The sequence below is a fragment of the Camarhynchus parvulus genome, chromosome 4, assembly GCF_901933205.1.
Source record: "Camarhynchus parvulus chromosome 4, STF_HiC, whole genome shotgun sequence".
Taxonomy (NCBI): Eukaryota; Metazoa; Chordata; class Aves; order Passeriformes; family Thraupidae; genus Camarhynchus; species Camarhynchus parvulus.
Genome location: NC_044574.1, coordinates 49,911,559 through 49,924,085, shown reverse-complemented (window position 1 = coordinate 49,924,085; position 12,527 = coordinate 49,911,559). Strand labels below are relative to the sequence as shown.

The following is a 12,527-nucleotide window of genomic DNA, read 5'->3' as shown; positions in this document are numbered from 1 at the left end:
GTCCATCATAAGTGTATTAAAACATTCCTAAAAAATGCCTCTATTAAAAAACAAAAAAACCCAAGAACACAAGTAGCATGACCAAGACCATTTTCAATAGCTTAAAATGAATTACCAGGAAGTTGCATTAACCTCCTAAGTAGACTCCAGTTACATCCACTGAGATCAGCATGTGATACAATACCACAGTCTAATGCTAAAGATGACAAGTAATACATTATGCACCTGATCTATGCTTTTCTCCTAGACTGAAGGGAACCAGTCTGAAATCAGAAAACTAAAGCTCAAGTCAAACTCTACTGGGCATGCAGTTCTGTTATAGCAATACTTTCAATCGGTAAGTGTAGTTGGCTTTTACAATCAATTTTACAACTGATAAAAAAAGGAACACAAGAGAATACATTCGTATAAAAAGGAATGATACACAAAGGGTAAATATTGACACCTTGCTGTACACCTTCAGATGAACAAGAGAGAAAGATTCAGCTGGAACTAATGTGGAATATATGTATCAAAAACAGATCTGAGTCATAAACCCACATCCCAATCTTCCCAGAGCTCAAGGTCCATCTCTACTATGTACACAGTGTGAACATGAACGCACATACAGATGGAGCTTTTTATTAACACACTTATATTGCCAAAACACAAAAGACAGCTAGCAGTGCTGCCTCGTGCACACTAGTAGTACTTCTTCGTATACTGCATGTTAAGGGAGAAAGATTTTTTATTTCTTTTTTTCAAGGGGCAAAATTTGGTAGCTAATGGATCAAGGTAGTATTATTTCATTTGTTTTCGACAGTTTCATCACTTGTTACAGGTATCTGGAAAAGATTCAGAGAAAAAAGAAAAATGGGAGGAACTGGAACATTCAGCAGTGCTTGATGCCTTTTGAGGTCTAATCTCCTTCTGCCAAAAAAACTAATAAAAAACTAAGTAAGCCAAAGTACAACCCAAAAAAAAACTTTTCTAAATTTTATCATCTCTTTTAAAGCAACAAAAACTTTTGTTGTTTAAAAATATTATTTAAATTTTATTGTTTAATAAACAGAATTTTTTCCATTTTTCTCCAAAAAAATATTTTCTTCCAAATCAATTTAAAAACCAATTCAATCTGCTTTTCTTAAAAAAACCCTTTAAAAGTTCTCTCCCAAATTTACCCTAAACCAAAATAAATACATAGGTATTTGCAGAACTGCTATTTCAATGCACCCAAAAGACATACACAGCAAGAAGGGAAACAGAATCAAAAACTTAGACAATAGTTTCTCTCATAACCAACCATATTACCCAAGACCAATTTTAACAAGGGCATCTCTAAATAGTAAAAACACAGATTGACATCCAGGACAGTTCTTATAGCACCATGTTTAGTCCTGCCACAAGTGATGGCAACCTCCCACAAACTGGTAGGAGGTGCTGCCACCAACTCTCCACTTTACAGTCAAATGCTGTTCTAATGCCAAGCAGCAAAGGGAAAAGGCAAGGGAGGCCCTGCCACTCACCAGGGCCCGAAGGGCTGGCCAGGGCTTCACCCTCCTCAGGGGCAGCCACCCACTCACAGGGCAGACACCGAGCACGGACAGCTGAGGCGCTCCTGCTGCTCCATCAGCACAAGGGACAGCCCAGACAACCACTTGGGACTCTCCTGGTGGACACCTTTCGTCTCCATAATAAACACTTTCAGGGTGAAAAGCAGTCATGTGCAAGAATCATTTAATCTGCATGCTACTATTTACATTCCAAACACTATTTACACACCAGAACTACAATGAGCATCTCTCTCAAAGGGGAGAGAAGAAGGCTTTCGGGACAGAGTACACTTGAGCAAGCACCCCCACAGCTTCAAACCCTAAGGGGTACAATCAAAATTATGGATTTTAAGCAAAGAGATCCTACTGCCACCAAAATAGACACAAAGAGATAATCAAACATTTGTCCATTAGGCTATTAATCAAAAAAAACCCCAAACCGAAACAACAGAAAGGCCTGTGAAATACAGAGGATATTTAGAAAGCAGAGGATCAAGGACTGTGACGCTCTCTGGCAGGGCTCAATGGGATATATGGAAATAGCTTTAAAGCCAGCGCTGCTGCTGAGCTACCAGAGTCCTCGTTAGCAATGCCACTACTCCACAGGAATTACCCAGCAAACAGAGCTGTTTCCCACTCCGTAAGCCTGACAACAAATTTCTGAAAAACTACTGCACATTAAAGATAATTAGGCTGATCTCTGAACTCACATGTAGCCCACCACCACACCAGGCAGGAAATTGCCATGGAGTCCTAGTGCCTACCACATCTTATTGCTTTAGACACTGAGCCCACGTAGCCAGCAGTTGTGCTTTAGTTGCAGTTCATGTGACCTTTTCAAAGTTTCCTGGAAAAAAGTTTGCTTGTATTTGGCAGGCTCTGATAATAATACATTGATTTCCAAGGCCTCCCACAAGCTTTCACAACTAGACACCTAAGCTGCTGAGTAGCTGTTGATGGGACACTTCTAAGACATCTTACCTGATCTGTAGACAAAAAAATGTGGGATTTAAATGTGTAACAGACAGTTAAACATTCAGTGCACATCCATCAAACAATGCAAAAATGAGTAAATAAGTATCTCTTGGGAACAAGGGAGCAAGAAGGATCAACATCACAGTAATAAAGACGAGCTCTAGAAAACTAAGTTATCTAGTGGTTTTTGTAAGAACAGTCAGTCATTCTGGGATTCAGCAAAAGTGTTGCACGTTTGTGTGTAGACGTGCAAGTTGTGAGAACAAGAATTGCTCAGCTTGGAGCATTTATCCTCCTATCAGTCTGACAACTGCACAGCCAGCAGACTGGAACTCAGAGAACAGCGTGACAAGAGAAAAGGCCAATACAGTACAACTGCAGAGATTCAAGTAGAAGAATGAAGCTATCTTCAGAAACTCAGAGCAGCAACAGTAGTATTCAAGATCAGTGGCAACAAGGAATGTTTCTGTAATTATGCTTTTTGTTTTCCCTCCAAACCAAAGCCCAGGATCACAATCAAGGCTCTTTGGTGGAGGGGTTATTTCCTCAACCCTACTTCCCTGATTCCTCCCTGCACCATTTTGTCTCAGTGCAGCAACACTGGTGCTGATGATCTGTCAGTCCTGCCACTATCAGGCAAAATGGTATGTCCCTCTGGGGGAAAACAACCAGTACCTCCTCAAATAGAGGAGTGGCTAAGAAAAACATAACACTGTGCTGAGGTGGAACCAACTTTATTAAGGACAATGAATTATAATTGTTTTGAAAGGCTTTAAAAAATACTCTGAGTCATGGCTGGCCTTTAACAGCAGATACCAAGGGATATGGAGGCTGCCTGATTCAGAGCCAGTCAGTGGGAGTTAACCAGGAGAGGATGAGGTAATGCTCAAAGATGGGAGGACAACAGGTCTGTCTGAGGCATCTGTGAAGCACCAGTGTGCCCATCACCAGCCTTCAGAGGGGAGAAAAACCACGGCCAACTAAAGCACAGAAAGGCAAAATGTGCAAGGGTACGTATATTCATTTGTTTAAGTGTCACAGGACCAAAAAGGGCCTTAAGAAGTCACCAGATCAGCCTTCTATCTATTCCCCAGAACAGGGAAGCTTTGAAAGCAATGTGTTCCTCTCTCCTTCTCCATATACCTCCTGGTTTAGGAAACTCAGAAAGATGTTACGTCCTTACAAGGAGGTGCTACACACCCTTTGCCACTGTCGGACCAAAGCAGGACCACAGCTTTCAGGACTGGTATGGAGACACGGAGAAGGGTCATAAAATATGCTAAATTTATACAAAGTGCAATAAACTACCCAAGCCATGGTCAGGTCTTTAAGTTCACTATTATTAGTGAAGAAGAACAAATCCAAAACACTAAGCTGGATGGAGCCTGATTTAAGTCTTCTCCACTATTTGTGCTTTTTCCCACATTCTGCTTTCTTGTGGCCAATTCAAAAGGGTCTGCCTTAGCTGATGCTAATAAATGCTTATATTTTAATATTTTTATTCTGTTGCTTCAAGAAAGCTTTTTGATGCCTTGAGAGCAAGAAGAGGAGACGTCTCCATAGCATGGATTTGTTCACTGGAGGTAAGCATTTACTCTGACAAAAACTGTTCTCTCCAACTTCCAAGAGAATGGGAAATGATCTTTCCATAATCACATGCATTTATCAATAAATAAGTTTGGATTAGACTGTATTAAAACATATGCACATATTTAAAGCACTGGAGTGTCACAGAGTCTTATTCCACAGCTCATGCAAGTAAAAAGAATTAAAGAAAAGAAAAAGAAAAAAAGAAAGACCAAAGCCCCAACTAGGAACAGACCAAAGAAACAAGCTTTGCATGAGTATGTCAAAGCATTAATATCAGTGAGATCCCTAAATACATTAGGTTATGCTAAATTTCAGAGAAACAAAAGATTTTGCCATATCAGATACACAGGTTTTGATTTTTTTAAGTTAATATATAATCCATTATTTGAGTATTATTCTTTACTTGGACCCAACATCCACACTGCTTTCATACATTTATACAGTTATATCCCATCCTTGCCTTAAGAGACTGAAATCCAAAGGTATGGCAGCAACCCTTGTTCGTCAAATATAAAACTCCTTTCCCTTCATACAAGAGTGGAGAAGGAAGAAAGATCTTGACAAAATTAAGCGATTCTCCCTTCTGCTGATTCCAACCTCAGAGTACTAGAGTGAGATAGTTGGAAGCTTGCATAAAAATAATTTCCCTTGTTTTAAAAACAAATTTTTTTACTGTACAATAGATGCATAGAAAGTTGCTTCCTGCTTCATGGGTTTAGGCCGGTAGCTATGTTTAGCTGTGAAAACAAGAAGATTGTTCCTTTACAGAGTGGTGAGGAGATAGACCATCTCAGGAATATTTGGCAGCTATCAAAGAGCTCATGACATGAAGAATAAACAGCATATCCACAGACTACAACAATGCAACTCTGTCTCACCGAATACACCAATTTTAAAAAAGTGTCCACTTGTTACTCAAAATCAAGAATACAGTAGAGATTCACGGCTCAACAGCTTTCAAAGTGGTGGTTTAAAAGAAAAAAAAATTGTCAGTGAGCAGCAGATTTTCAATAGCCCACTCTTCTCCCCCCACCCCAAAAAAACACAAGTTCACTGCAATATCAGGAACTTAAACTTGAGACTACTTGGGAGAGAAGGCTTCCCTGTCACCCATGTCCATACAGCTTGGTGTCGGAGTGACACACTGGAGGTTTCAGAGGGTTTCGGTTGTCCAGTGTCTTGTTGTGGTTACTTCAGCAGTTTTACCAGCTGGCTCTGACAGCCTCAATGTCACTAACCAAATTCTGGGCTAAGCATATCCCAAATATCTGGAAGAGACAACAGTTTATTCATTTGGAGCATTAGACAACTTTTCACAGAGGCAAACTCCTTAGGTTATACAGAACTTAAATAAGAAAGAAACAACACAGGTAGAAATTAAATTAACAGTAAGTGTTGGAAGAAGAAAGAATATTCAGAGCTCCTGTAACCCCAGTATTTTTATGGTGGCACTGGTTTCTAGTTAATTAACAGTTCTAGTCTTGTTTCAAAGCAACCCTAAAGGCTCTGTGCTGCTCATTCAAGCACCACTGGAAACAGTAGGTCTGCATAGGCTTGAAACTCTCAACATAAGGTTTATCTAACAGAGTGTTAGTTTCAACCTGCTGAGAATTGAAAAGAAAAAACTTGCATCCCTGTAGATAAAAATTAAATATTCCTTAACACAAAGAAAGCCTCATACATTTAGTTCCCACTGCTAAAACCCACAAACAGGCAACTGGCACTGCATTTCCCATTCTCCTACACAGCTTCCCCTCTCATATATTCACTTTATCTATTATTCCTCTGTGCAACTCATTTCAGGGAACATGATGTTTACCTGCAGTAATGCTATCCCAATGAATATACCAGCAACTATGGTAAGGTTGTCCTGCAACCATTTCTCAAACTGAGGGACACAGCCTTTAGTGTAGATAACAATCTGCTGATCAACTTCCTGCCAAGGAGAAGAGGGAAGAAAACAGAGATAATTACATTCAACTACACCATCAGCAGAACAATCTCCTCTTGCAATAGGGATTCAGATCCTTAACATACCACATTAAGAAGAAAAAAAAAAGCTTACTGGTTTTTGCCTTGCATCGTAGCCACACTGAGTATTAATAACATCTTCCTAGAGGAGAGAGAGAAAGAGAGAGAGAGAAGAGAGGCAATCAGTAAAATGTCTCCCAAACACCTTCTCCCAACTCCCTGGAGTTGGTGCTGTATTGTAGACAATCATCCAAACTTGGGTTAGCATATTGCTTTAATAAAAAAACCTTCCTCCTTCACTCTGTGCTATCAATTATTTGCAGCAAACAAGAGCATATGTAAAAAAAAATTATCTCTCAAGTCAGCAAGCTGGGAAAACCAACCCTCCACCTAGATGAGCTCCATGTTCCAGATACAAGCATTTAATAAAGCAAAAGGACTAGGGAACATCTATGGAAAGTGAAAGAACCTTCTGCCGAAAAGGTTTTGTCTGTACTAAAAAATATGCCAAGAGTACTGCTGTCATTTTCAGGGTTCAATCTGTGCAGAATGAAGAGGTGACATGGGGCAGTTCTGTTGCAGAAGCCGCAAGTTCTTTCTGAAAATGTCTCTAGAAATACGTACAGTTCCTTACCAAAAACCTGAAAGAAAAAATAACAGATGGAGTAATGTGTTCTTACTGCTTGTTATTTCTTACAGGTGCTTGATACCAATGGGAAAGGAGGGGTTCTTCCTACTCCCTTTCCTTAAGTAGTCCCAAAGCTCAGGCAATAAAATAGGCTCTGGAAGATTTTCCCTAGTGAACAAATGCTTCCCATTGGCAGCTGAAGCTGTACTTTTACTTTGTATATAGTTATTTCATGGTAACAAAATGAAGCATGAAACTTTTGGCATCAGCCACAATGGCAGCAAAATATTAAGTTACTGACTTATCATATAATGACAGTGAGTAGAAGGAGGAGTACTCAAGAAAGTGAGAACATCAGCCAATCTTAGCTAGGTGTACCAAATTTAATCAAATTGTGGGAAAGACAAGCAGTGTCTTTGGAGGGATTTTAAAAAGCAGACATATGGAAAAAAGTATCTCCTATCAGCATGGAAAGCTCCTCTGTTTCCTCACTTTGCAGGATGTTCAACAGGTTGCATTCTGTCAGCTGCCAAAATTGGATTCCCTTAATGGATCTTCAAAATTCAAGCAACTTTTATCTCCTAACAAGATGAAAGTTTCTGTTTCAGGACCTAAGTGCCACAGACAACAAGGATGTAAAAGCACCTAAGATTCTGACAGAGGGATTTTAAGTTTTCTTCCTTGCACTAAATGCCTACTTGCTTCATGATTAATGTCTTCTGCCTTTAACCTTGGAATTTGTTAACCAAAAGAAGGTATGAAAAATGCAATGGAAATAAGTTTTCTAGACTTGCCTGTACAATAATTTGGAACACTTCAACCTCCTTAACTACATCAAAATGAACTATGGTAGTCAAAATTTGTTTCAAGAAACTTATTTTAGCCTGCCTTAAATTTACACTTCCTGATTCAAGCTAAACTAAAAACAATAAGGCGTCGACGTAACTGTTTGCACCAGTCCAACACTGAAACCTAATTCTAAAAGGGACAAGTTTGCTTTCCCAAAGAATAAACATATGTTTACCACTGCAATTGAACCAATCACAGGTTGGTTACAATTATTTTACTTGTATGCATGACTTCTAATGTTTTCAGTTTTTAAAGGCCATTAAGGTTGTTTCCTTACAGTGAATGAGATTTATCTTTAAATTTCTGGTTGCTGCATCACACCCTAACAAACTGCATAGCCATTTACACAACTGAGAGAGAGAGAGAACTTTAGGATGGATTATGTATTTATAGGATTACCTTGTACTGCTGTCACTGGTTTGGTTTTATAACAACTATATTTTTAAAACTGGGTTGTGATGACCTCTGTGTGGGTGGGTGGGCAGATAGGCAAACAGCAGAGGGAATCCTAAGCATAAAGAAATGTTTGAGCCTAACCTACATTTTGTTTGAATATCCCATTAAAACATTTTTGGCTATATTTTTGAGAAAAATTCAAACTACTGTAAAATCACACTCACTGCAGAGGAACCAGAACCAGCTTGTGCAAGTGGCAATGCCTTATCAGGAGAGGGGGAGAGCAGCAGCCACTAGATGCCAGGAGCAGTGACTGCATTGCATTATTAGTAAGGCAGGAAGCACCTGAGGTGCTTTTTGGCAACTTGCCTAACTCCAGTCTGTGCTAGACTAATACATTCAAGGAACTATAAGTCATTCCAGGTGAAGACAAAGCCACAGCTGAATTGCTAGATAATACAAGCACTCAAAGCCAGCTTCTCTCAAGCTATATATAAAGTCAAATGTATACAGTGCTAGGCACATAACAGTTTCCATGTACACACCCATCCCTGTTCCAAGCCTTTTGCTGTTAGTGAACTGATTCCCTACACTTTACTTTTCTTTATCATATCCATATTAGCAATGCATGGCTCCAACATTTTCCACTTGATGATCCAGAACTATAAATATTTCAAAAGACATGAAAATTTACCTAGAAGTTGTTCCCACAAACTATTTCTGACCTTTCAAGTCTGATTTCAGGTGACTGTAGGACAGGCAGTAATTTTAAAGTTAAAAAAAAAGAGTATGTAAAGATACCCATACCCATCTGGAGATTCCAATGCAAACATGTCAGTTCCTCAGGGCACAGACTGTCATTCATTACCATACCTGGCACAAACTGGGTCAAACTGGCTAGAGCCTTGGGACACCACATTAAATAATGAATAATACCTCCTTTAAAGTGTCTGATCTTAAGGGTTACTGTTCTGATGAAGGATGTGAGCTTTCAATTGAATTCAACTCAGTGCTTCTCCTTTTTATACTTGCTAAAATTAATATATATGTTCAGCCAAGCCCATGGTTCTCTCCTTCTAAAAATGAAGACCTAAGTGATCTTATGAGTTTTGCTCACTGCAGAAAAGTTAGTGATTAAGCTGAGCTGCAAGAACAAAAAAAACCTCAAGTTGGTGAGAAGTTAATAATCAGGCTAAATTTCCAGAAACAAAAAGGAAAATCTGGAAGTGTTGTTTACGACTGGAACAGCACACCCATCCAACCCCCTAGAGCGTCACTTACAGCAGGGTCTTTAGTACAGCAAGAGAATGGCACACCACAGCGCTCTCGGCTCGCGTTGGAATCTGTACAATTGAAGTAAATATTAAGGTTCCAGTCATCGGCTCCAAAAGCCCCACAGCACTGCCACTAGAACAAAAAAAGAAGAGCTTCTTAAATTTCAGAATGAAAATCTCAGCATTAGTAACATGCATGGCTGCTGCCAGTTTCCCCTCTAGCTTTCAAAACAAAATCTGAGACTCCCACTGCTTTCATTGAAACTTTTTTTTGTTTGGTTGGGGATTTTTGTAATTTTTTTAAAATACCACTCCAAATGGGTAAGTTGTTCCAAAGTTATCATGTGACTAAAGTTACATTCATACCCTGCTATGCCGCTCCCTGGAGAGAAACCCATGGGTGAGCTGATAAGCCTACACAATACCATAGAGTTGCACAGGCCTACAAGCTCAGGCCCAAGGGACAGAAGAGCCAAGAGTACAATATTCTGTCCAGTCCAATGAGCCCTGGATTTCCAAAAAAACAAGTTCAAAGGCTACACTGGTACAGCTACTCCTTTTGATAGTTTGGGGGAACTTTGCCTGGCTGTACATCAGACAGTGTGAACACACTGTTTCCTGAGCATCACACATTGCACAATGAACACCTCTAGTGAATCCTTTAGAGAGTAAATCTGCCAAAGGCAGACTTAGTCTGGCAAAACATGTTGAATACACGAGGAACTGATGTGTTTTGCTGAACATACAAAGAATGGACTGGAAACTGGTGAAACACTGATGGCTTACAGCAAATAAGGAGCTAGACCAATGAACCCATCTATGTCAATTATAAGGAAAAAAACAAAACACAACCACATTTTTAAAAGCATCGGTATAGCCATTCTCTCCTTCTAGATGTAGCAGTCCTCTTTGCAATACCTGACATGTTGTCTTTACGCACTATCTCTATTGGTTGAAGAAGTAACTCACTCTCACAACTCGTGCTCCTCCTGGCTTACTTGCTGAATGCTAATGCAGTTAGGAGAGAAAGCCTTCAGAAGTCACTGCAAATTCAGACTGTAGCCTTTGGCTGCATACAAGGGGACTACTACTTTCAGTCTGTGCTGACCTCTGACCTTCTTGCAAAAGATTCAAAACAGCACATCTTCTTACCATTTTCCCCCCAGGCATAGAGAAGCAAATCAAGCACTGAAACTATTTTAATTGCAGAATGTAGAAAAATTAGCAAACATTAATTCAACCAACACTCAGCCATGTTAGCCACACAGTGCCAGATTCAAAGAGGACTTCATCAACACCAGCCAGAACTGAGTACTGGAGAGGGAAGGTACTGGCAGACCTTTTGTGCAAAAGTCAGTGCAAGAATTCTTTTGCTTAACCTGCACAAACAGGTGCACCACTGGTTTCACACTTCTCTCCCAAGTGCAGATGTGACATCACTTAGAGGTGTCCTACAAGAACTCTACAAGTGGTCCACTTCATTAGGCTAAGTCCATTAAGTCTAATTCAGAAGAAATAACATTGTAGTTTCATTTGGACCAGCTAAATACCTCTGCCACTCTGCAGTGTTGCTAAAACTACACCAACATTCATCTTAGGACCAAATAGAGCTTAGAAAATGAGTAATTTTTAAACAGATGTGATAGCTTCTATAATAAAATATTTTAACTTTGACACACTATCTCTAAGTCTTCAAGAAAAATCACCCCAACTCTCCATCCTATTTTATGCAGTCATACATCAATAAAGCCACTTTACAGAGGTGCTGTATGTTTGCAGTTCTGTAAAAACAAATATAAATATATTCAAAGGCATTATATGCTAGAATATTTCTGTTGTTCCTTGAAGAAACTGAACAGATGGAAAGTAAAAAATAAGAGCAGGTATTTCTTAAAAGTAAGTTTACAAAAAAATAAACAGTCCGACTTACATATTCCTGTGTGAAGTCTATGAGGTTTTGTAAATCAATGTCATCTCGGTAGGCTCTGATGTTGTTGTTTATAAAGAAATACAGCTGGTCCTTTATCCAGTCTTTGAAAACAAATGCTAGAACACCAGCAGTGAGCTCCAAGAAGAAAATAATTCCAAGAAATACAGAGAACTATGAAGAAAAAAAAGGCTAAAATTATTTTCCTTTATGACCAAAACTTTCTCAAAGCCCACAATTATATCTAGTGATAAGGCTTTATCTGTTTCAATGCGAGTTCAAGCCATTTTGGCACATAGGAAATTTTAAATTAAAAACACACCATTTTTATTGGAGCTGCAGCACAGAAATCTTAATTCTATTCTAACAAATAACAAAAATGCTAACAAATGGCCAAATCTTGGACATTTCACTGAGATTTTCAAAGAGTTCCAACAGAATTCACTGCAAATTTCAAGACACAGCTAGTCACCACCACATGTAGGGCCCTTGAAAAGCAATCTGAAATTTCAACATAGGCGTTTACATTTTAGAAGGCATAAACAACCAATGTAAAATGTGCCAGTAAAATGCTTTCTACGTGACTTTTGCTTTAGATCCTTTCACTGGCAAAGCTTCACCCAAGCAGACAAAGCAGAAATTGGTAACAGCAGAAATTAATTAATGACTAAGTCGGAGCGGAATGTCTATGAAATTACTCACATCCACATTAAAACTAAATGAGGCTGCTATGATTAATGCAAATGCAATGGACGCCAAAGGCATTACTAATGATCTGCCACTTTCCCTAAGCATTTCCACTGAGTCTACACTGTTTTAAACCACACAGTGGTCCTGGTATACTGGAAGTCCATCCCCTTTGCAACTGTGCCTTTGAGTTTCACTTTAGTATGCTCTCCCTGTGTGTTCAGATACATTTTTAATTTCTCCTGCAGCTGCTGTATGGGAAGCTATTTCTGGTACAGCAGATGGGTTCATTTCAGGCAAGCTAAGAGAAGCAAGGAAGAAGGAAGAAAAAGTGTTACAAGCTGCTTTATAAATGCCTTGAGAACTGTGACTCTCAATTGCCTCCTCCCCTTATACAACATGTCTGTGGGAGCCAAATGTGTCACTTGGAGGTAGTTATTTCACTGGAAGCTTTTTCTTGTATATATTAACAGTTAATGGTTATGAAGACACAACTGTGACCACAGGCAGTGCCCACCTCTGGAAAGGGGAGTGGTGGAGGAAAGAATCTTCCTTATTATAAATTTTCAATTTATCTAAAAGTTAATGTGATACTGTTACCCTCATTTTCAAAAGTCACAGGAAATCTTTCAAAATACAGAACCCAGCTACTCAGTTGAAGAAGTTCTGCATACTGAGGTTCATTTGTATACCAGCAG

The 12,527-nt window shown here is 39.2% G+C and overlaps 1 protein-coding gene across 1 annotated transcript in view; it reads right to left on the bottom strand.

Annotated features, from left to right (window-relative positions):
- Positions 1 to 1,073: 1,073 nt before the first annotated feature.
- TSPAN5 (tetraspanin 5) overlaps positions 1,074 to 12,527 on the bottom strand; it is an 81,366-nt gene continuing 69,912 nt past the window's right edge. Inside the window, exons 4-8 of the mRNA XM_030948431.1 lie at positions 11,146 to 11,316; positions 9,223 to 9,348; positions 6,163 to 6,210; positions 5,917 to 6,033; positions 1,074 to 5,365 (exon numbers count right to left, since the gene is read on the bottom strand). Coding sequence (XP_030804291.1) covers positions 5,300 to 5,365; positions 5,917 to 6,033; positions 6,163 to 6,210; positions 9,223 to 9,348; positions 11,146 to 11,316 — 528 coding nt within the window. The 3' untranslated portion in view covers positions 1,074 to 5,299. The remainder of the gene's footprint in view (positions 5,366 to 5,916; positions 6,034 to 6,162; positions 6,211 to 9,222; positions 9,349 to 11,145; positions 11,317 to 12,527) is intronic.